Source organism: Onychostruthus taczanowskii, unplaced genomic scaffold, assembly GCF_017590055.1.
Source record: "Onychostruthus taczanowskii isolate IOZ18803 unplaced genomic scaffold, ASM1759005v1 scaffold2, whole genome shotgun sequence".
NCBI classification, from domain to species: domain Eukaryota; kingdom Metazoa; phylum Chordata; class Aves; order Passeriformes; family Passeridae; genus Onychostruthus; species Onychostruthus taczanowskii.
In genome coordinates, this window is record NW_024499239.1 from 1,064,995 (window position 1) to 1,087,603 (window position 22,609).

General features: G+C 37.3%; 1 protein-coding gene across 2 annotated transcripts in view; it reads left to right on the forward strand.

The window, feature by feature from the left end:
* Positions 1 to 22,609, forward strand: part of MTUS1 (microtubule associated scaffold protein 1) — a 116,663-nt gene that overhangs the window by 39,784 nt on the left and 54,270 nt on the right. For both annotated transcript variants that reach the window (XM_041402555.1, XM_041402554.1), the window contains exons 4-7: positions 10,097 to 10,279; positions 14,034 to 14,165; positions 16,067 to 16,156; positions 17,415 to 17,462. In XM_041402555.1, the coding sequence (XP_041258489.1) occupies positions 10,097 to 10,279; positions 14,034 to 14,165; positions 16,067 to 16,156; positions 17,415 to 17,462 (453 nt within the window). The remainder of the gene's footprint in view (positions 1 to 10,096; positions 10,280 to 14,033; positions 14,166 to 16,066; positions 16,157 to 17,414; positions 17,463 to 22,609) is intronic.

The following is a 22,609-nucleotide window of genomic DNA, read 5'->3' on the forward strand; positions in this document are numbered from 1 at the left end:
TTTAAATAAACCTGTCACTCCTTAGCCAGTCGTGACAGTAGTCAGTAGAATATTTTCCAGATTTTTCCTACAGGAAAAAGGCTGCTTAAACTAAAAGCAAAAAGCAGCACTTCAACATTTCAAACCTGTGGTGTGATCTGGCAAGACTGGAACTTTAATGCTGCACGTGAGAAGAAATTTGTTTTCTCCATGCCCTTTTCCCAGTTCCCAGTTTCGCTGGTCCTAGCACGTATTACCCTTCATCTTGTTTATACAGTGTTTTGGTGTTACAAAGTAGAGTTTGATGCATTCAGCTATATCAGGTTAGCTTCCCCATCCCTTACAAAGGGAGTTTTTAAACATGTGTCCTTGCTCCTTGGCAGACCTTGTACTGATGCAGACCATAGGATAGGATTATGAGGTGGGATATGGGACAAAGTAGGAGTTATTTGGGATTGCTGCTAAAGCCCCACACCTCTCAGGTAAAACCATACTTACTGCTGCTTACCCCTTCTGTTTTTAACGTTTTTGAAGTAAAACTGTACATCCACTTTTTGTGACAAAGTGGCAGTTTGTAAACCAAACCCAGTTACCTCTTTAGGCTAAAGCATTCCTGAAGGGAATAACTGTTTTTTCCTGTGGAGTCATTGGAATACTTTGGTATTAAACTTCAGCCCCCAGATAAATCATTCAGTAGCTGTACAGTTGTTTGCTGTCAGGATTTTGTCAGACTACAGACAGACTAGCTAAATCCAGAAAGGAAAGGACTTCTGAAGGTCGCCTAGTCCAGCCCCTGCTGCCTGTAACTGGGTCATTACTGAATTCAGACTACGTTGTTCAGTTGTTTGTCAAGTTGAGTTTTTAAAATTTCCAAATCTTAATGAACTTGTTTTTTCCTGAGGTACTAACATATGTGCACCTCACCTGAACAGAAGACAGTAGAAGGAGAGCAGAACTTCTACCGCAAACACTGTATTTTTGTGAGGTTATTTGCAGAGCATATTAGGCTAGAAATAACTGGATTTATTTATTTCAAAATGGTTACTGAGCATTGTTCACCAATATTGGTGTATTTTAGCTGGGACTTGAATTTTTTTTTCTGAATTAGAAATAGCTTCTCTAAAAGACAAATCCAGTGTACCAAAGTGATATGGGAAATGATGAAGCCCCATTTCTTCAACTGTGACCAGATTTCCAGATTTGCTGCAAGCTAGGTGGCTCAAAATTATTTCTGTAACTATTTATGTCTTTCTTCATAAGAGGGGATGACACTCACTCTAAGATAAAAAATCTTAATTCTCTATGGTTAACTTTTCCATGGTGGTGTGCGTAGGTTTCTGTAGTATTGGATGGCAGGCTGTATGTCTTTTGCTATGCTTGTTTTCTGTCAATGAAAACATTTATTAGAATTCAAAACACAGAATAGCATATTTGACTTACCCATTTCTACTGGAAGGGATCTATAATTTCGGAGCCCTGGTGGAGGACTTTGAACTAGTTTCAAAATCAAAGCAACTGTTGTTTCTGTTCCCATGAAATAAACAGAGCCTTCTGATTTGGATGTATCTTAGCCAGTGTGGAGGAGTGATAGCCTGATAACAGTTGAGGTGTTATGGGTTGTGAAGAGTCGTGTCTTTGCCTCACTTGAAGGGAAGAGTTGAAGGGATTGGAGAAGCCAAGGAGCTTTGGTGTTCCCATGGAACATCACTCCCAAGATTTTCTGATATCACACCTATCCCAGCAACTGAATATTACCACCTGTGCAGTTGAACAAAAGCACTGTGACAGTTTGAGCCACAGGAAATTATTTGAACAGCATCAAATAGAAAACTAAATGATTTGCAGTAAATCTAAAATGTATGTGCCCACCAGTGCCTTTTTTACCTTCTTTTGCTAACTACAACCTACCTGAAATTATGTAAAGGAGAGGAGCTTTACCTGCAAGTAAGACTTCTGATATGCTATAACTTCATCTCTGCTTCTGCCTTAAAATTACATCATACTTTAAATTATTTCTCATTGTAAGAAACTTCACATTCTTGTTGATGTTTTAGCTCTGTCAAGATGACAGGCTTGTCAAGCTTTCTATGTAGTTGAAACTCTTTGGGAATCTGAAAGTATCAGTAATACTATTCCTCTGCTTATGGTTAAAAGACTTGCAGAAATAAATGGAAACTCTGTAAATCATCTGTGTAACAGAAATGTCTCTTGTTACCTGATGGTTTTTTCTTTTTTGACATTTCAAGTACTCTTTTGTCTCTGATTTAAATCACTGGTATTCCTTCAGCAGTATAGAGGCCCTGTGCTTTACTTCTAACTTCCATTAATCTAGTCCAGTGGTCACTTCCTTTTTCTCTTGAGGGTATTTTCATAGCATTTAACAAGATCAATGAAAGCTTGGATATAGAGAAGCTTTAAAGTGTAAATTCTGTGTTTCCTTAAAGATATTTTTGAACAAGTGAAACCTTTCCTTTATGAAAAGTTAATCATATTGAAGGACTTTTCCTATGTTCTGCAACTACCAGAAGCATGGGAAAAATAATTCCCCAAATGGTATAAAAAATATGTACAAGCAGGTTTAGTGGTACTTTGAAATACTGATTTTCTTTTTAGTTCATAATTGATTAATTCCTGCAGCTGAATTTTGGCTTGATCATACATTAAATGTGTGATTGAGAGAAGCTTCCATAGTTAAACAGAACAGGCAGTGACAGATTACGACTCAGTTTGTTACTGAGTGTTATTGCTGTTTATTGCACAAAGAAAGGCTTCTCAGATGGAAAATTCAAGCCAAATGGTTTCAGTCAGTTTTCTTACAGCTGGAGACATATATAAACTTGGTAATTCAGGACTTCTTGGTACAGCCTTTCACAATACAAGTGAAGCAGGACCAAAACAATTTAGTTCCACTGAGCATTCCCACAGTCCTTGAGTTTTTGTTCTGACACTGAACTAGGACCCAATCCAAATATAGTTACTGAAAATAATTTTTCAGCTTGTATGATTCCTGTTATCTACCACGTGACTCTTTAAAGCTGGATTGACATACTGCCAAGAGGAAACAAAATATTTGAAAAGACAACATAACTTCCAGGTTCTCTGGATTGAAACAGTCATGACTTTACTCAAAATTCTAGAATAGACAGTCACTTGTAAAGGTGTTCATATATTTTCTCTATAATTATATAAGCAGGTCTGGAATGCACCAGGGTCTACAAATAAGGCTTAAAATTTCATTTCAGCCAGTCTTTATGCACTTTTCTTTTACAGAACAACCAGGTCTGTTATGGATCTTAAAAGCACGTTCTTCATACACTAGCTTACCCAAGATGATTATTTGTCCTTCTTAGTTGAGATTAATGGGTTTCAGTCTCATTTTCTTTAATATATTTGTACTAATTTAAACCTGTGTTAAAAGTGAACTTAAAACTTATATGTTTCCTTTCAGAGGTATAGGAAGGAGGAAACTTATACATGGGTCTCCACAGAACACAAGATCTCTAGTCCATAGTATGAGATAAGGCTTGTCTATGATCCTTCTTTGGTCATCATAATCCAGACATCTTCTCTGCATAGTGATTCTGTATCTTGTAACCAGTTGTCTAAGCTGGGGAAAAACTTACTCAGTGTATCCAAAAGGACTTTTGTCCAGTTGAAGAATTTGTGAGAGTTCAGAAAATAGTGTTAATTGTGAGGGCCTCAGAGCCTTGCTGTTTATTGTTTCTCCAGTCAGTTGAGTTGGACTTGCCTGGTAATGTTTCCAGCCTACTTTGCCCTTAGTTCCGGGACATCCTCAAAAGGAATGCTTTACTGGAAGCTGCGTGGAGCAATATATTTACCTGTGCTGAGTACTGACTGTTAAATTCCTACCCTGGGTGTTAATCATTCAGCTACAAAATGGTCAATTCACAATTTGAAGCCAGAAAGGAGCCATAAAATGATGTAATCTGAACATAGCTTTGTCAATTTACTTTTAGCCTTGACTACACACACTATCAGAAAAGCTTACCATAACTTTGACACCTATTTTATTTTGTTACTTTTCATTAACAAGGAACTCATCTGTGGGATAGGCTCAGCTTGTGTTTTTGCAAACCTTTCTTAGGGTTCTTCATAAAAAACATATTTTGGAATAAAATACTTCCTATTTAGCTTTGGAAGTCAAGTTGACCATGAGAAACAAGTAAAAGTGAAAGGGTTTTTGTTTGTGAGGTAGTATGGGATCTGTTGCTGTCAATGATTTCAAAGCAAGCTGGTTTATTTATTTCTGTATAATTTGGATGTGGTTCTGAGTGTTGAGGAGATGGGGGAGAAGGGTCAGAGGGAGTTGGAAATATTTGACTTTATGGGTAATTCAGATAATATAGCTTTCAAAAGGAGGCATTTCATCCTGTCAGCTTTGCTTAAGGTGCCATCAGTGACCATTGTTAAGGAAATGAATTTTTCACGTATGTTTCCAGACTTTTTACAGGCAATTTTGTGACTAGCCCAGTTGAAGTTTTAGTATGTTGTACCTGTACCAAGAAGCGTGATCGCACTTGCAGAGACTGATTCTAACAGTTAGCATATTGACACTGTCAGAAATGTGAATATGTCTGTAAGAATATTCTCCTTTAGAAGAGAGGTGTGCACTACTTCCCTGCAGGGTAATTTCTTGGTGCCTAGTCATTTACGTGCAGGGACATGCTGGTGTATCTTCAAATAACTCTTTACCTGTACTGCTTAGTTCTGAATTCTCTCAGGGTAGGTGTAAAGGAGGAGGGAAGTACACATAATTGTCTTCCAGAAGACATTTGTATTTGTTTTGCTGCAGCAAGCTTCCTGTTTCATTCAAGAAACACATGAAGTCCCGCAGCAGAAAACTTAAGATTTGTAGATAATGTGAGTTTTAAAGCTGCAATGTAAGTCAAACAAAATTCAGTGCATAACATGAAGGGTGTGTGGTATGGAGAGCTGGACACTAAAGAAAAGCATGATTGGATGAACCCCATCCACCAGCCCGGTGGTTTTCTTTTGCCTCAGCTTACCTTGCAGTACATTGATTTGACTTCTTGTGCCCAGTACTCCTAAACAGACTGAGCTTTACCATAGCTGTGTTAAATCTGGTGGTTGGGATTGGATTAAGTCAGCATGCAGCCTATGAGAGTCTCCTGGCAAAACTGGAGTGGACAAGCTTTGCCACTACTGTGCCTGGGAAGCTGGTGTAAAACTGTCTGCTGTCCAGAGACAGGCTTTGCTTGAGTCATAGGAGGTTGGCAGCATGACTGTGCAGACTGCATGGTCTCTCATGGGTCTGCTCTTGTTTAGTCTTCAAAAGGAAAAAACTAAGATGGACTAAATCCAGCAGGCATTGTTATGGGCGGAGAGGAGGTGAGAGAGCGGGTGTGAGCTCAGACTTGAGGCCAGGGTAGAGAAGGGCTGTTTATAGGTGCTGGAGAGGTCATAATGCAAGGGGTTGAAAGGAAGATGAGGAAGGGAGAAGTCTCTGATTGTGGAAGGGTTTAACTGAGAGGAAATCTGCCACATTTCAAAACTGGAGCCAGGGAGGGGCAAAAGTGAAATTGAACAGTAAGCATGCATGAGACACTACTCTTCCTCTCTCTTCCTCTAACTCAAAACACATCAATCACTCTTTTGATGGTAGGATCATTTAGGGAAGAAAAAGCGATGTTTTGGTTGTTGGTAACTGCTTATAAATACTCTGTAATAGTGATGATCCATTCTACACTTTTAGTCCAAGAATGTTTAGCTGAGAGGGGAAGAACATGTAAACGCCTACCTGCATGGTTACTGACACCCTAGTTAGATTTTTGGCACTAGCTTACTGCTGGTTCCTTGCTACCTGTCTGAGGTTTGTAGGGGAATGGGAAGAATGCTGTACAAGTCTGTATCAATGGGGAGTTGAATCTTGCCTTAGTATACAAACTGTTCTCTGACCAGCAACAGCTAAAATTTACCTGCTAAACGAGTAAATTTCTCTCCTATAAGTATTTCAAGACCCAGGAATAACTTGAAATTCCCTGGTTTACTCCATGTTTATGTTGTACATTTAAGCATTCATAGCAACGTAATGTAACTGTATACTGCCTTTTTGGTAATTTTGGTAGTAATTTGAGACTTTAAAAGGGAGGTATAATTAGAAAGACCTTACCTTAAAATTACAAAACATACTGTAACCCGTCTTCCTTCCTTAGGAGCACTGATACATGTATAGCATAATAGTATAGTTAATAATGCTGAGTGGCTAATCAGGCAAACTGGGGAACTTGCAACCATCAGAAAACTGTTAGTATTGCTACTGCTTTACACTGTTTAAAATGGCAACCATAGGCACTCTTATGTGTATGTCAGGATTGGTCTGATGGAAACAATACCAAAGTCCAGTTTGTTTTATCCATTATTTGCTTGCCCTTTTCAATAGGTGCCAAAAAAAGCATATTTTCTTGGAGGTTTGCTCCCTGTGCTTTATCAAGACCTTGTACTGTAGGTTTAGGCAGGGCTTTTTCACCAGCTAAGAAGTTTAGCATTTTTAAAACAGAGCCGTTTGGCTTTTTAAACTCGCACAGAAAATCAGAAATGCATTAAGCAAAAATCCAAAATTCAACATTTTCAAGAGATCAGGCACTGAAGGGCCAAAACAACTATTAATGTTAGCTTGAGGTTTAAACAAAAGCAGCAACAACAAACAATATCCTTTAAAAAACTCATTTTGCACTCAGTGTGCCCAAAATTTGTGATTGGAAAAGGCATCCAACCATTCATTTCCAGGTGTCGTGTAGCTGAGTGAATGCCAGTTGCTCAGTGTTCAGCTCTAGATGTAAAATGTGTTGATGAATTTTGAAATGGTGGACATGAAATTTCAGAATTCATGAATACGTATTTGGCTTTACAGTCTGACTCATGTCAACATTCTGTCAATGTGTGGTTTTTTAGGCTCCAGTACTGTTTAAAGGAAGCATTAGCTTTTTTCTGGACAACAACCACCTATGATGGATTGATATGAAAAGATGATTATTTGACTAAGGATATGAAAGCTGACTTCAGAGCTTCTTCAAGAATAAGCTTTGTTCTTTGCTTATTTCCATTCCAATACAAGAGAGACTTGAACATAGTTCAAGTAACATGGTTGTTGCATGGAGGCTTTTTTCTAAAGAATTGCCAACTCATTAGTTCACTGTAGAGGAATGCAGTATTTCTGGTATCCCACTCCAGTGACTAGATTAAATAACTGATGAAAGCCTGTTACTTTGATGCTACTGCTTGTTTTGTTTATAGTAATGGTTGACTAAATATCCTCCTTTTATGCTCATTTCCAATACTTTTGTTTGTATTCCATATCTTCCTGATTCTGTCTTTAAAACCTTTGTATTTACTTCTGTGTAACTCCTTTTTAAGGGAATGATACTTATGAAAAAACCTTAAAAACCATTAGTTGAAGTAATACCTAGAGTAGTTGCTTCATCATCTGGTGTCATGACTTAAATTCTCTCTCGAGCTGGGCTTTTGAAAAATATATTTGAGTGCTTGAGTAATTACTTTAATAGAAGCATTATAGGAAAGTACCAAGCAGCAGAAAAACTAAGAGAAAAGATCATCTGCTTAGAAAAGGTTGGGCATGCTTTTGAAACTGGGCATCCTAGAGATTGCTGTGCTCTCTGGGTGGGTTTGAGTTCAGAGCGCTGCCGCATTCCAGCCTCTGCAGAGAAGTTGGGCTTGCTGCAGATCATGTATAGAGAGCATGCTGTACTAGACAAGACTCAGATTTTCACATGCTTACTTTGATCCCTCTTGAGTGAAAAATCACTGTGAAGAAAACAGGATTTTGTTCCTGTATGTTTTGGACTGGATGAATGAGTCCAGCACAATAGCAATCAAACATATTACCTTCACCTTTAAGTAATCAAATACAGCTGATAAAATGCATTTGTTCCTCTAGCTCTCTTTTGTAGTGTAGAACTTTAACTCACTAAGTCATACAAACTTAACACACAGTGTTTGTACAGTGACACTTTTTTCTGTTTGTTTTTTGGGGCAGTTGTTTGGGTTTGTACCTTGTTTTGCTGGGAGGCTATTTACAAAAGGAATTCTGACTGGTTTGGATTAGTTATTTTCCTGGTATGTTAACCCATTAATGAAAAATCTAGGAAACATTTTGGAAAGTTTTAAAAACCTGTCAGGTTTGTTCTATGACATGCAAATGGGACAGAAACTTTTTTGGTCAAACACATAAATTTGTTTCTATTACGTTGTCTGGAGTGCTGTTTCAGAGGTGTTTTTAAAAAGTATGAATTTCTGGTTTGTGGTGTTCTCAGCACAACAAAGCTTGTATGCTCTTTAGCATGCTCCATATATTCAATTGTCCTTTTCAGTAACTTTCAAAAAATTCTAAAATATGGCTGATAATTTTGTCTCAGAGGTTTAATACCTGGCTACAGTAAAGCTGTATACAGGATCAGAGTTCTGCATAGTAATGTCAGATAGTAAAAGTGCACCTATGAGGAGACATCTGATGCAAAGCTTGTTTAATTGCTCATTGATGCTTGTGTGTTATATTCTGTGACCAGCAGTATGTAATAGGGTAATGCAGATTTAGTATATATTGTAAGGCTTCTCTTTTGTTTCTGAATTGATCTGAACTGAGGGAAATAGCTTGGACATGCCTTCATTTACCAATCCTGTTCCTGGTTTTGTCTACTTGATACAGGATGTTTTGAGCCAAGTTACCTAATCCTGTCACACCACCTACTGTTGAAAGGCAGACATTGGGCATGTTTTTCTTGTCTGAAATTTAATGCAATCCCCTTAATGTCATGACTTCCTGGGTTCGGTGCAAATTTCAGGTTTCTTGGTTGTTAGTATTTAGGAGTAGAAATTCTGTAGTAAAGCTAGTGTTGCTTGAGGTGAAATTACTAGCTAATTTTGTCATATTTGAGCAGTTCTAGCTTAAGCAAAGTTGAAGTGTTGTTTAATAGTAACAAGAATTAAGGGAAGGGTATTCCCTTTAAATAGAAATCAGATTGTTCTGTGTCAAGTCTGAGACACTGTAGTTGCTTCTTTTCCATTAAGATAAACTGTCAGCCTTAAAAATGGCAGTGACATAAGAAATCAACATATTTTAGATAGTTTTTCTTAAAATAAATAACAAAATATTTTCTAGAAAATATAAGTCTGTCTTCTCTAGTTTTGTACAAAAATGAAAACCTCTTATCCATATTCAGAAAGCTGATACTAAGATCTTGATCCTGGGGCTGACAGGATTAAACTCAGAGCTGGCAAGAGAAATCTATGTGTATAACTTGTCTGGGCCATTGAAATTTTAATCTGGGTGCACACTTTTCAGGAAATAAACTAGAAGCTAATTTGTCTAAACTCAGATTTTCTTGTGGAAAGTGTATTTGCTTTGTTAGTAATGCAAGAGTGAGTTCCTCCTACACCTATCTCTTGCGTAGGTGCTTTTCCTGTTTGATTAGCTGAGCTGTTGGCTGTTTGTATTCAACAAGCTCAAATGAAAACTAGACTTAATACAGAAATGTTTCTGTACCAGCTGGCCTTAAAGAACTTGGTTTTGAAAGTGCTGTTAAACTAGTTATATAGAACTACTCAGTTTTCAAGATATTTATTGTATGAGTACAAAGCTATTTGATGCTCTCATACTGTCTTATTCCTTGAAAGGATATTATCTTTTAGAGTGTTCTGTCTCACTCTGAGAGGGGAGTGGGGTTGTGGATCTGTTTTGGGGAGGGACAAACGGAAGAATCCTTTCTTAGATTGTCTTTGAAATAGAGGTTATATTTTTGTGGGATTGCCAGTACAATGAACCGTAATGTGAGGTAGGAAAATACAGACTTTTTTAATGTGTGCAGATATCTGCACTGAATGCAAGTCTATTAAGCTCTTGACTTGTTTCTAAGGCTTTAAGTCCTTGGAACTGTTTTTCTGCATTTACAGCACTTTTTTTTACCATGTCAATAGGAAGTAGATTGAGCCATTTTATATGGATTTTTACTGTGTACATATTTTTATTTGTAGGCATACATGCAAAAGAAGCAATCATTTAAGTTTCTTTCCTACTCCTTTTGTTCTTATTTCTCCCTCTTCTTTCCCCCCTAATTGACAGGTGTAGGATCTTTGCCAGGAGAGAGGCATGCCTCAGTGAAAAATTCTCCATCCTCGTGGACTAGCACTGGTAAATCCCTTGCCAAATCCAAAGTGCCTGTCAAAAGATCAGTGCTTGAGAGAACACCTAGCCTCTCATCAGTCAGCAGTGCTCAGAGTGAGCAAAGTCTTTTCAGCACTAATTGTAAGTATATGTGAGGCTTATGGGTTTTAACTGATTGATAGCCCACATCAGTTGCTTGTTGGTAAAAATCTTCTTGGAAGGGAGTCCTGTCTGACAAGTACTGTGTTAATTCTGATTGTACTACTTGTTAGTTCTAGGACTTTTTTTGCCTCTTTACTTTTAGAACATTCCTTTTTGAGACATACTGTCTGAAAGTGCTTTGAGCCCTGGATTTTGGGTTGATGAGTAGAGATTTTGGTACAATTTCTCTTCCATCCTACATAATCAGCATGTCTTTTTAAGCAAGAGTTTGCTGATGTTTGCATGTAGTGTAATATGTCTGGACACAATGGTTTACTTGTCATAATATTTGGAACAGTGTGTTACAGTGTGTTTTTTGATGCTAAATGTTTTTTGGAACCAGTTTATATCTGCTTTCAGAGTTTTAGGACAAAATATGTAGCTCAAATTACAGGCACGTAAGTGAAACTTGTTTTAGAAGAGAAACCTTTGTATGGGTAGACTTCTGTAATTTCTAAGGTAGCTGTAAACATTGGTGTAACCAAATCAATCTTGATTAAAAGTAATGAGAAAAATACCAGGACTTGCTTTGTTTTGAAGTTCTACAGCAGTTCTTAGGAATTCTGAGGGGGAAAAATATTAAGAAAATAACATACAGCTGACTATTAGACATTAGTATTCCCAGCTATGCATATTTAAATAAGTACATTCAAATATTCTGCTGCTCTTGTATTACCTGTTATATCTTGAAGACTAGGCAAAGGCCTTTTATTTGTGCCAGATGTCACTTAAATCTGTCTTCAATGGACTGAAAAAGAGAGCTGTGATTTAACACACGTCTGTGGTTTATATATGCGCATATGCATGCACGCATAACTACATTTTCTCATATTCTTATCCCCTCTCCTCGTACTGCCTTCGTTAAACTAAGCCTAATATATTCCTCAAAGGAATAAGAGTATGTGTAATAAAATATGCATGTGCATCTTGCTCTGCAATGAGATCTGTTCTGATACTGTGACAGCCATGTTGACTTTTGCTGTTCAGGTTTAGGACTGTATCTGGAGTTGCTAAGCAGCTTTGTCCTCTCTTCGTTTTGCTCCCTCATGTAACAAAGGAAGGGTCATCACTTCATAACAAAGGAGTGTATTCAGATTAAGTATCCAAACAGATGACTCCTTATTTAGCCTGATTTGCTAGCTGCTGTAATCTGTTTTGTCCACTGCCTTCAAGCTTACAATTTTTTCCACTCCGATTCACGAAGACCAAGCAAGAGCAATATGAGAGGTTGAACATGGCTGCAGTCTCGTAGACTTTTAAGCTTGCTTAGATCTTTTTTAAATGACTATACCAGGAGGACTCCGCAGTTGCACAGAAACTAATTTTTCTCCTATTATTTTCTTCAATTCTACACTAACACCACCGACTGACTCAGGAAGCCACTATGATATTACCTTACTGACATTGCTGGTAGTGGGGTCTTACAGCTTTTGTATTGTTCCTTTGTTAGCCACGTTTACTGGGAAGAGAAGTAGGTTGCATTCCTTTTATTTCTATTCTAAAGCATGTATTTTGTTTTGTGGAGGTTGGTAAATATAAGCAATGTTTTGATCTGCTGATTTACTGTAATATTACTTTTCTTTAGGGAATTTTTTACACTTGATAAGAATTATTTATATCTAATAGTAATGTTTTGTGAGTATAATGACCTAAGATTTTGTGTAATTCATATGTTAATGAAATTTTTATGACTTTGAATCAAACTGGAAAGAACTAAGGAATTTTCTTTGTATTCTAATGCTAAGTACAGTGCTGTTCTTGTTTTTTATTCCTGCATTTAGTCTACTATGTAATAATTTCAGGAAAAAAAATTTTGAAGCTTAAGTGGTTTTATTAGATTGGTGGGACACACAAAGATCAGAATGGGAGGCTTATGCTGTGTATGCCGTGAAATGTATGACAAACTACTGTGATCCTGTCAACAATATTAAATCAAAAACGTGCTTGGCTTTTTGTCTTCTGTTAGCAGAGAAGAAAAACGGCAAGAGTGTTTCTGCTGCTTTGTCAGCTCGGTCCTTTGTTATGGGATGTCCTTGGATTGGTAATTCCATGTGGCAGCATTAGGGCTTGTTTTTTCTTTTTAATCTAATGAGCACTTGAACTTATGATTCTTTTCTCTAAAATGACTTCTTATTTGAGAAGCTCAAAAATCACGAGGTTTGAAATGCTGTTGTTACTGAAAGCATATTTTGTATGCAGTCAGTTTGAGCATTGAAAACCAGATTTTTTTTTAAACAGTAATCTCAGTTTTAGTGCTGAGCTGAAAATGTTATCCTTTGAACATACCGAAATGTTTAACTCTGATGTTAAGAAAAAAGATTCCAGATTTTAATTGCATAAGGTTAATTGTATATATAATAAATAGTGTTTCAAAAGTTTAAAAGCTGATCCTAGCAGTTGACCTGCATCTGCATTTTTGTACAGCCAATACTTCATTACAATTCTTCTAATGAGTGGAGCTTTCAGATCTTTACTGGGCTGAGATCATTTCATACCTGTCCATCTTTATTCAGGATTGCAATAGGTGCTCCAAATTTGAATCCAAAAGTGACCAAAGTCTGTAAACCTCGGAGGTTTTTGTGGGGTCATTTTGGGTTTTTTTTGATTCCTGCACACAAGCTGGTTAGCTGACTCTGGAGTTTTTAATAGGAGAGAACAGTTCCCTAACTAGTCCTGCGCCAGAACGCTGCTCACACACCCCAAGGGTTACTACCATGGTGTGCTGCTGATTTAGAAGAGGAAGTAGCACACTAGTTTGCAGGCAATTTTTAACTGCTTGCAGTGAGCTCTGAGCAAACGTCCTTGATTTAGTGATTTACAAAAACAATTAAGAACTGCTTCACACCTTGTGCTTTACTAAAACAAATTGGTTTTAATTATATAATGTTGATCAGGGTCAGATTCCTACACAATAACTGTGTTGCTGATGTGTTATGCAAATTGCTCCTTGTGTACAGTTTTTTTGGCAAATATTTAGCTTTTGTGTTTTTAGAGAGGCTCCAACTTCCTTTTTTTAAAAAAAGATGATGGCTTCAGTTGCATGTGTTTGTTAAAGGGAAATCCTCTTTCTGTGGTAGAAAATATTTAGTGGCCAAAAGCATCTTTTTGAAGTAGTTAACTTACATGGTTTATACTAGTCTGTTTAAAGACAATAAAATAATCTCAAGACTGTATGCTCCATCTTTTGATGAACAATATTAAACATGTAGTTCACATTGCCTTTAAAAAAAAACAGTCTCATTAAAACACTTATCTTGGGCAAACCTGGTAATATATGACAAAAGCTTCCCCCTCCCCCACCCCTTTTTTTTTTTTTCAATGACTAGAGAGAAAAGCAGTGCTGTGACAAACAATTCCACAGTGACTTAATTTCTTCTTGTCTCTGGTAAATGCTGTGTGAATTTTCTTTAACATGTTAGTATACATCATTTTTTACGCCCCAAGACGAAGTCTACTCAGTCTGTATGTACTTTAGAAATATTTTCACATATTTTCTGGACAACAGAAACAATGTTTCCAAAAGTTTCAGTGGTGGTTTTTTGGGTTTTTTTTGAGGAAAAATTTCTATTGTGACCCTAAACTCAAACCTCTTTCAAGGTTGTTTAGTCTCTGGTAAAACTGACTTGCCTTATGATTTAATTTTCTCTAAACTATATATGCTTAGAGCAAATTCCTTTGCGATTCTGTTTTGCAGCTCCAAGTGCCACAGTCATCAGGAATGGAGAATGGCCTTCAAAACCAGCCTGCCAGAATGGCACTTCAGGGTCTGCCCCTTTGAAAGCACTGCCAAGACCTAGATTGCACTCATTGAGGTCAACTCCAAAAGGTATGAGTCTGTTTATAGACAGAGGAGGTAAAATCACATCAGTGGTGCTTCAAGTGTTGTAAGACTTCATAGGAAGGCTGAAATATTCTTTGTATTTCCGTAACTGATGGAGGTATTTTCAGGGAAATGAAGAGGTCTGCGCTGTGGTACGGCTCAGGTTTGCATGGTACAGGGACTAAATGCACCTTGCTACGTGGCAGGTGTCATCGCAGGGGGTTTGTGTTGCTTTAAAGAGTTCTCTTCCTCTGGAAAATTCAGGTCACAGGCTCTGTCACTGCTGGTAATCTGCAGAATAGACATACCTGAATTTATCCTGAGTGTATGGTTGTTCTTGTCTTTATGTAGACTGTATTATCTTCACCCTTCTCAGGACCGAAAGGGCCTTGGGGGATGGGGATATATTTCTGAATAAGATATTGTTAGAATGTATCTTCTTTTGTAGATCAATGACATTGTCCTGTCTTTCAAAGGGAAGAGTCACAGAAACGTAGCTTTTCAATGTGCTTTTTCTTGATATTCTTCTAGGGCTAAATTAGAAGCTTTAATGGAGATGAGACAATTAATTGTGTTGTATCAACTTGTGCTAAAAGAAACATTAAATGTATTTCCTGACTTTATATTAAACATTGTTCAGGTTCCTATTTTGGTTCGAGCTAGGAATTCTTGATTGTCCAACAGTGCAACTTCCACTCAGGCCACGAACAGCAGCTGACAAGTCATTCTCTGACCAAAATTAAAGACATAATGGGAGCAGATAAATAAGCTTGTTGTGTCTCTTTCTTAAGTCCTAACTGTAATCAGCTTGCTTCTGACCATCTTTGTGGTGAACTGGTTATTGTAATTGGATAAACCTAATTAAATGCTGTGCTCCTGCATTAGACTTAAAATTTAAGCTGGTATCTGACATAATAGAGAATAAATAAGAGATGCCTGCCAAATGTCTCACTGTAATGACATGCTTTAAAAGAGTAAACAGTGAAAAGAAACAGAATTTGCCACAAATTGTAAGTCACTTTGAAACAAACACGAATCATATGGCTTTCTAACAAGCTGATGCTTTCTATCTGGGTCCAGCACATGCAGCACAACTATGCATAGCTCATCGTCTTCTGTGACATGGCAGTGTGCCTTGAGCACCTGCAGGAGCAGTGTGGCCAAAGGAAGCTGGTATTCCCCTTCAGATCAGTGTTACCTGGACTGTGGTGTTGTGTTTTGGGTCCTTCCCAAACCAGGAGGGTTGTTTTGAAAGTGGAAAGATCCAGTGGATGGATCTTAAGAAGATGGGTAGGGTCTCTGTCCAGTGAGAAGAGGTTGAGGGAGTTGAGCCTGTGCAGTCAATAATTTGAAAAGGACAGCTATAAAGGTCATGGTGCCAAACTCTTCTTAGTAGCATCAGATCATGTAGCAATCAGAAATGCTTTCAAATTGTAGAGAGGGAGATGCATCCTTGCCCAGTGGTGCCGTGGAACACCCTTCCTGGCAGGAAACATCTAGACAGAGCGTGGTCAGCTGATCTCATCTTAATGGTGACCCTGCTCTGGATGGGAGTGTGAATATCTGGCCTCTGGAGGTCTCTTTCAGCCAGTGTTTCCTTAGCTGCATTGTATTTGCTGCTGTTTTGAGATTCAATAACTTGATCTTAGTGCTAATATGAAATCTTTACTAACATTTTCTCCTGCTTAAAAGGCATTTAAAATTCTCTTTTTATTTCTTCCAAGGTGTGTTCTGGCAAAGAAGAGCTAAGTTTAAATACACCTTAAACATTCTAGAAGGTTTCTCTTTTTGTGTTTGAATAGATTTGTGGACCTTGTACTTAAATGTAAAAATGTAAGATATGTCTTTAATTGCTTTACAACTTTAAATAGTTCTACTTTAAAGTTCATCTAAGCTTTTACTTTTAGGAGCCAAGACCAGGTCTGCTTCACTGAGCCAGTGCACACCAAAATCATCTGGGCCTCTACACTTAGCAAGGAAAGTCAGTGAGACTAGAGGTAATTACCTGTTGGGGAGTCAATTTTTCACTTTTTCTTGGATCTCTCTGTCTTGAGAAGGAGCAGCTATGCTTTGATTTCAAAATAATTGGGATAGTTGCCTCATTTTCTTTGCAGTTCACCAGGTTGGACACTGGCTCTGCAAGGTTCTGTTCCTTACCTTACCTAAAGCAAATGCTTTAGGGACATTCATTGTCTACTGTCTGCTTGAAACTTGCATCCCATAAGGACTAAAAATACAGCATAATTAATCTGTATGTTAAATAATGTTCTGTCACCTGCTTATAAGGTTGTGTGCTTGCAAGACACAGTCTAGACTGGATTTTGCCCAGTTTGTGTTTAATTTAAGCAAGATTCTTGTGAGAGCATGCTGATCAGCTCTGCCTGTTGAGGATATTTATTGCACTTTGTGTTTCTGTATCAGATATTTGTTTTATCTTTAACTTTGAATTAAAATTAGTTCTTTCTGCCGGAGTGAATCAAAAGAACAGATACAAACCTTAGGACAAGGTTTGTAAGACAAAAGTTTCACTTTGGGAGCAAAGCGCTATTTGCAAGGCTGAGGTGGGGGGACAACAAATACAGGGGTGATACAAAGCAGGTTGTTTCCTGAGGAAACCTGTGCCAAAGGAGCCACACTATTCCTAAAGCCTGCAGAAAGGTGTCGTAAAAAGACTTTTTATGAACTTCGGCACATGACATTTGTACTTACACCCAGCAGCCTGAAAGATCACTTTCATTCAATATCCTTCAAAATAATAAAGTTTGTAGGACAATTTTCCATAACTTTTAAGTAATACAGGAAGGGTGGGTTAACTTTCTCAGTGCTGCCATTTATATCTAACTTGACTGTTAGCACATTTGAGAATGTTGTTAGTTTATTGCTGCTCTATGCAAATAAAATAATTGTAGCATACAGAAGGGAAAAAAAATGCTATAATACCAGTATAGATGATAGTTTTTCGTTGTCTGTGGTCCTCTTTGAATGAATGAAGTGAAACAGTGCTACCTGACTTAAATGAAATATAGTAATTGTAATGATATAATTGTAATTGGGGATGCATCCTGCATTTTCCAAACAGTTTCTTATGCTAAATCTTGCTGTAGATCATGCCGTCAGCCATCAGAAGAAAGAAGCTGAAATTGCCAAGTTTGAGGGGTTTATGTGGGAAGAATCTTGAATCTTAAAAAAAGGCAGGCCTACTGCCCCTTACTGGCTTGAACTATAATTTTTTGTTTGTTTGTTTCCTTTCTGAAGGTAGTCCTGGAAGAAATGTACACCAGAGCCTATCTTGTTTGGGTCCCGGTGAGTTTTCTGAGTGCATTTTATATTTTCTGTGGTGCAACGCAAGTTAAGTTTGTATATTATATTAGTATGTTGGTTCTTTTCTGGAAAGAATAGATGCACAATGGATAATTCTGTAAATTATCACTGACTCTAGTTTCAAGGAATGTGGAAAAAAGCCTATTTTCCTGGGTTTTGTCTACCTCCTGTCTTCTGGCTACCCAGCTTCGGCTATACAGTCTGTTTTGTTCTTCTGTTGCCAGTGAAACCTAAGGAGGTTTAAACAGTACGCCAAAAAAAATAAAGGAAATGAAATTTGGGTGTAATTTTTACTTTTTAGCCAAAGTAATTAATGAATGAACTTGTGTGTTGCAGCATTAAAAAAGCCCCAAAAACAAATAAACAGAAGAATCCCGCATAACCTTCCTTTTCTGGAACGTTCATTGTAGATGACCTGTTGGTGTGAGCTGTTTTTGTGTATCTCTGTAGACTATGTTTGTGTAAGAAGTTGAAGTTACCGTAGCATGTTGATGTGTGTCTGCTCATATGGCAGAGGGAGGAATTGCAGCTGATTAAGTGGCAGATGGCGTTGCAAAATCTGGCAGAGTTTTAAGGACTTCATATTGGGTTTGTTTTTGGTGTTTGTGCCAGTCAGGACACATGGTGCCAGTTTCTGTCTGCCAAGAGACTGAAAAGTCTTCAGACGATGCTTCTACTTGCAGCAGTTTCCAGGTCTTTTCAAGAGAGTTGGCAGTCTAAATTAGTTCCCTGAGAATCAGTGTGTATTTGTTGAATTAAAAGCTACTTGTAATTAATTACTCATTGAAAAGCCCTTTTTGAAAGATACTGAAGATCACCGGAAGGCCCTGTGTCCCCTGAGTGAATAGCAGATGTCTTTCTGAAAGAGGTGCTGTAGCCAAGCAGATGTCGTAAATTTGAGTCTGAAATTACTAGGCAAATCAGTACTGACCTGTAACTCTGGTACTATGGCAGTATTTTTTACATTTCCTGTAGTCATAACATGCATTTAATGCTTTTGTCTTTTACTCTCTTGGGTATCAAATATATTCATTTTAATTTTGGCTGAGCACTTAGATATCTTGTGTTAAGAGTCGGGGCTTCTGTCAGACTTTGCCCAACATTCGTTCTGTTTGTTGCTTTTAATGATATTTGACTGAACTAATGCTAGTTTAGGTAAAGCGCGACACTGAGTTTCAAGAGCTCAAACCCTACTCTGTTGTATAGTCATGTAGGGAGTGATTCAGCTAGCAACATAATGTCTTGATCAGCTCAATTGAGGAAACTCCTAATAAGCAATAAAATCCGTGTCTGGACTAGAAACTAGAAAAGTAAATTTCTCTTATGCTTGCTTTTGGTAGTCTCAAAATACAACTTAATTACCCAAAATTCAGTGTACACTTTCTCTCAACTTTCCAGAAAAGTAGTGTCCTCTTCCCTTTTTTACTGGTTTAGTAGACCTTTGCTTATGATTCCTTTTTTCTGACGTAAAAATGCATGTAGCTACATAACTTTGAAGTGATGGATTTGAAAAACACAGCCATAAACTCCAAATGACTGTAATATTTAGCAATATTTTAAATAAATGCTCTTTACTCATACTTTCAACAATAAAATGGCTGTATTTTAGTGTTTGCTTTAACTAACCTGAACAGCTTACTGTACTGAGTCAGCTTCCAAAACTGGAGATGTTAGACATTCAACTTAATACATTTCTAATTTGTACAGAGAATTAGTATAATATCCCATTTATGAGTGCAGAGCTGTCTGGTGGAGTATTTTGTACTTTTAAGAAGTTTTTTCCCATCCTTACAGTTGCAGATAGTTCTTACAGAATGAAAATACTGTGTGACTGCTTGGATATTCTGCAGTACAGTGTCAATTTTAAGAAAAGACAAGTGATCTTTTTTGAAATGAACTGAAATAGTGCCAGCCAGTACCATGTAGAATGAGGCCCACTATCTTCTTTTTTTTTTCTTTTGGCTTTGATATTATAGTGAAGCTTTGTTCTAATGACTGCAGCCACTATAAAGCTGTTGTTCTTTTATTTCAGTACCATAGTTAAGTCTTTTAGCCTTATCCAGTCAGAAGTTCCAACCTCACTTCTATTTCCCGCCAATGTGCCCAGGACTAATTTGTTACAGCAGAACTCTGATAATTGATTAACTCTTAATTAAAAGTTAAAATATTAACTCTTAATATCAGAGCTGATATTAAGGTATTAACTAATATCAGTTGTTCATGCTGCCTTTCACATTTCTTCAAGGGGGAAAAAATAACAGGCTTTTCTAGATACAGTTCTGTTCCCTTAATGTTGGTGCTGTTTCTCCATTTTCCATTCATTTACAACAATAATACACAGCCAGAATCTGCTTGATGAAGCAAGCCACAACATACTGCTAGTGTGCCTGTAAAACTGGACAGACTTGCCTGTTTGCCGCTGTTCATTTCTTGTTTGTGTTAAAACATTCACAAGGCTTCTTTTTCTGAATTCTGTATTTTTCATGGGTGATGTTCAGTGCATCAGATAAGTTCTACAAGTTCTGTGGTATATTTCTTCAGCACTGGCTTTAAAGCTAAGGCAGAATTAAGTTCTTGGGAATGTTTTATTATACTTCTTAACTTGCTAACTTCAGGTGAAGATGTTTATGTGCACTTACTGTAATGTCTTAATGTAAATATGAATAAAAATGTTGCCTCTTATGAGATGAAATTTTGAACTATATGCAAAACTGCCTCTAAAATGCATAAAGTGCTGTTTCCTTTTTACTTCAGCTTCCCTGCAGAAAAAGCTGGCTGTGTCTAATCCCTCTGTAGTATATTACAGTGCAGTGTGTGTGGATGCAGTGGGTATTCACATCTCAGGTCTCTGTTACTGGCCAAACATTAAGTTACAACACAGTAATCTCTGAACCCACATAAGCCAAGCAAAAGCAAATATCCTGTTTGGCAGTTCCAAAGGTAAAGCAATCACTTTGGGAATAAAGCATGTGAATATTTGGCTTATCCTGTTTTTCCATGACCCTGAAAGGGATCTGTGGTGTATTATGGATAGCAGGTTGGACTTACATGTGCGGCATAAGATCATTGTCAGGAAACCAGCAAGGACAACTGATGGATACACCTGTAAAGTGTTACTAAATACGAACAGTGTGATTTATGTTGTATCTTTTAGCACTATGATGCAGCATGGAATTGGTTACTAAAGGCTGCAGAAGCCATGAAAACCAAAGATGCTTTGTCAGAAAATGGTACATGCTCCACCATGGTGTTCTGTTTTCTTACTCTCATAAAGGATGTTTGTTTTAGTTCAACCATTTGTGAGAAAATATAACAAGGAGAGAAGGAAGAAATTAAGTCAGGGGGCTTATTGCAAAAGTGAGTAATAGTGCTGATAAGCTCAAATGGAAAAATAAGGTATAAATATAACAGTCTGAGAAGTTGTCCCTTGGAACAGGTTGTTAAGGTGGGGTCTGGCTCTTCATTCAAACCCTTATACTGGGATAAGATGCTAACAAGATACTCTGGTTCAGACAAAAGTTGGAGGCATACTTTAAGGTTCAGTTTACACCCCTTTCTTTCATTCTGTTAGTCATCCCTGTTGAAACTTGAGAGGAAACAGTTCTTATGTTGTAGATTCTTTGATAGAATAGGTTACTCTCAAAATACTTGCACTTTCCACATCTGTAGAACAAGTATTAATTCTGATTGTGCTTTGACAACAACAAACAAGACTTAATGTTTTAAAATTATATGTTATACTGTGTCAAATTTGTATTTTTCTTAAAAATTGGGGATGCACATTGTTGTGAGTGCCAAATTCTTAGGTCTTCAGTTGGCTGTGGCATTCAGCAATGTATGGCAAATTACCCCAACTGATGAGGGATATCTGCTCAAGTAACTCATTAGGGCTCTGTTTCTCCTTTTGTATCTTTAGGGGTTTGTTATTGATTGGGGAGTGGTGTGTATTTGCTTTTAAGAGTTTTTGCAAGTGTAGAAGACACTGTGCAGGTAGTGGTGTTGCTTGGAGATTTGAAAAGACCTTGATATGTGTGTGAACATTCATGCCCTGGCAGCCAAGAGGTCCAGGTCTTCCACATTGCAGAAGTGGGACTTCTGACTAGCTCTAACTGGGAATTTCAATATAGATCTGTTGGATAGACTGGATCTCAGTCTCTGGTGTTCAGAGCTTCAGCATTTTTAAGTAAGTTGGGTTCATCAGTTTTTCTGTCTCTGTCCCTGTCTCAAAAGAAAAGCCAGGAAATGCTGCAGAAGAACTTGGAACAGTTTTGCATGTTCTGGGGTTACCAGATTAGTACAAGATTAGATTTTGTATTCATTTAATACAATTAATGTTTTACACACTGGAAATTCTGGGAATTGAACAATGTAAATTAATATTTTCACCTTATCCCTTGAAAAGCAACAGACATCAGGCTTAAACCTTTTTGCAGGTATTTTACTGTGGCTGGAGTATTTTGTTGCCTTTCTAGCTGCAATAAAAAGCTGGCTATAGTCTTTTTTTAGACATTTTTTTCATTCATATAAACTGTAAGGACTATCTGAATGACTCAATTTTCTCGTGATCTAACATTAGAATACCTTCAGGCTAATGCTCTTATAAACAGACAGCAAAGCTAAGTAGAGTAGCTACTGCATGTGAACTAGCTATGAAAACTGGCATTTGTTTTGCCATTTCTATGTAAATAAATGCATATAATCTAAATATATGAATTGGAGTTTCTTAATAATTGTATTCATTTGGGACATATAATGATGTTTATTTTGAAGAGTTAAGGGAATATCTATAAACCTGAAATAATCTTTGAAACACAATAGCTGTTGCCTTCTTGGCCAGATTTTTACACTGTTACTAAGTATAATACAACAACTGGATCTAAGAATTAAATTTCTTGAGTGAGAACTAGAATGCTCCAGAAGTCTTCAAAGTGGAATGGCTGGTGTTGATATTCAGAGAATGCCACTCTCAACTCCAAAGTAATCTGTTTTGAGAGGGTTTTTTGGGTTTAATTGTTTTTATTTAAATAAATGGTGTTTTCCTGATGTAGTATGTTTGTTACAATAGACAATAGGATGCAAAAAAACCAGAGGTACATGACAACACTGTCATGTGTAACATATTCCAGATT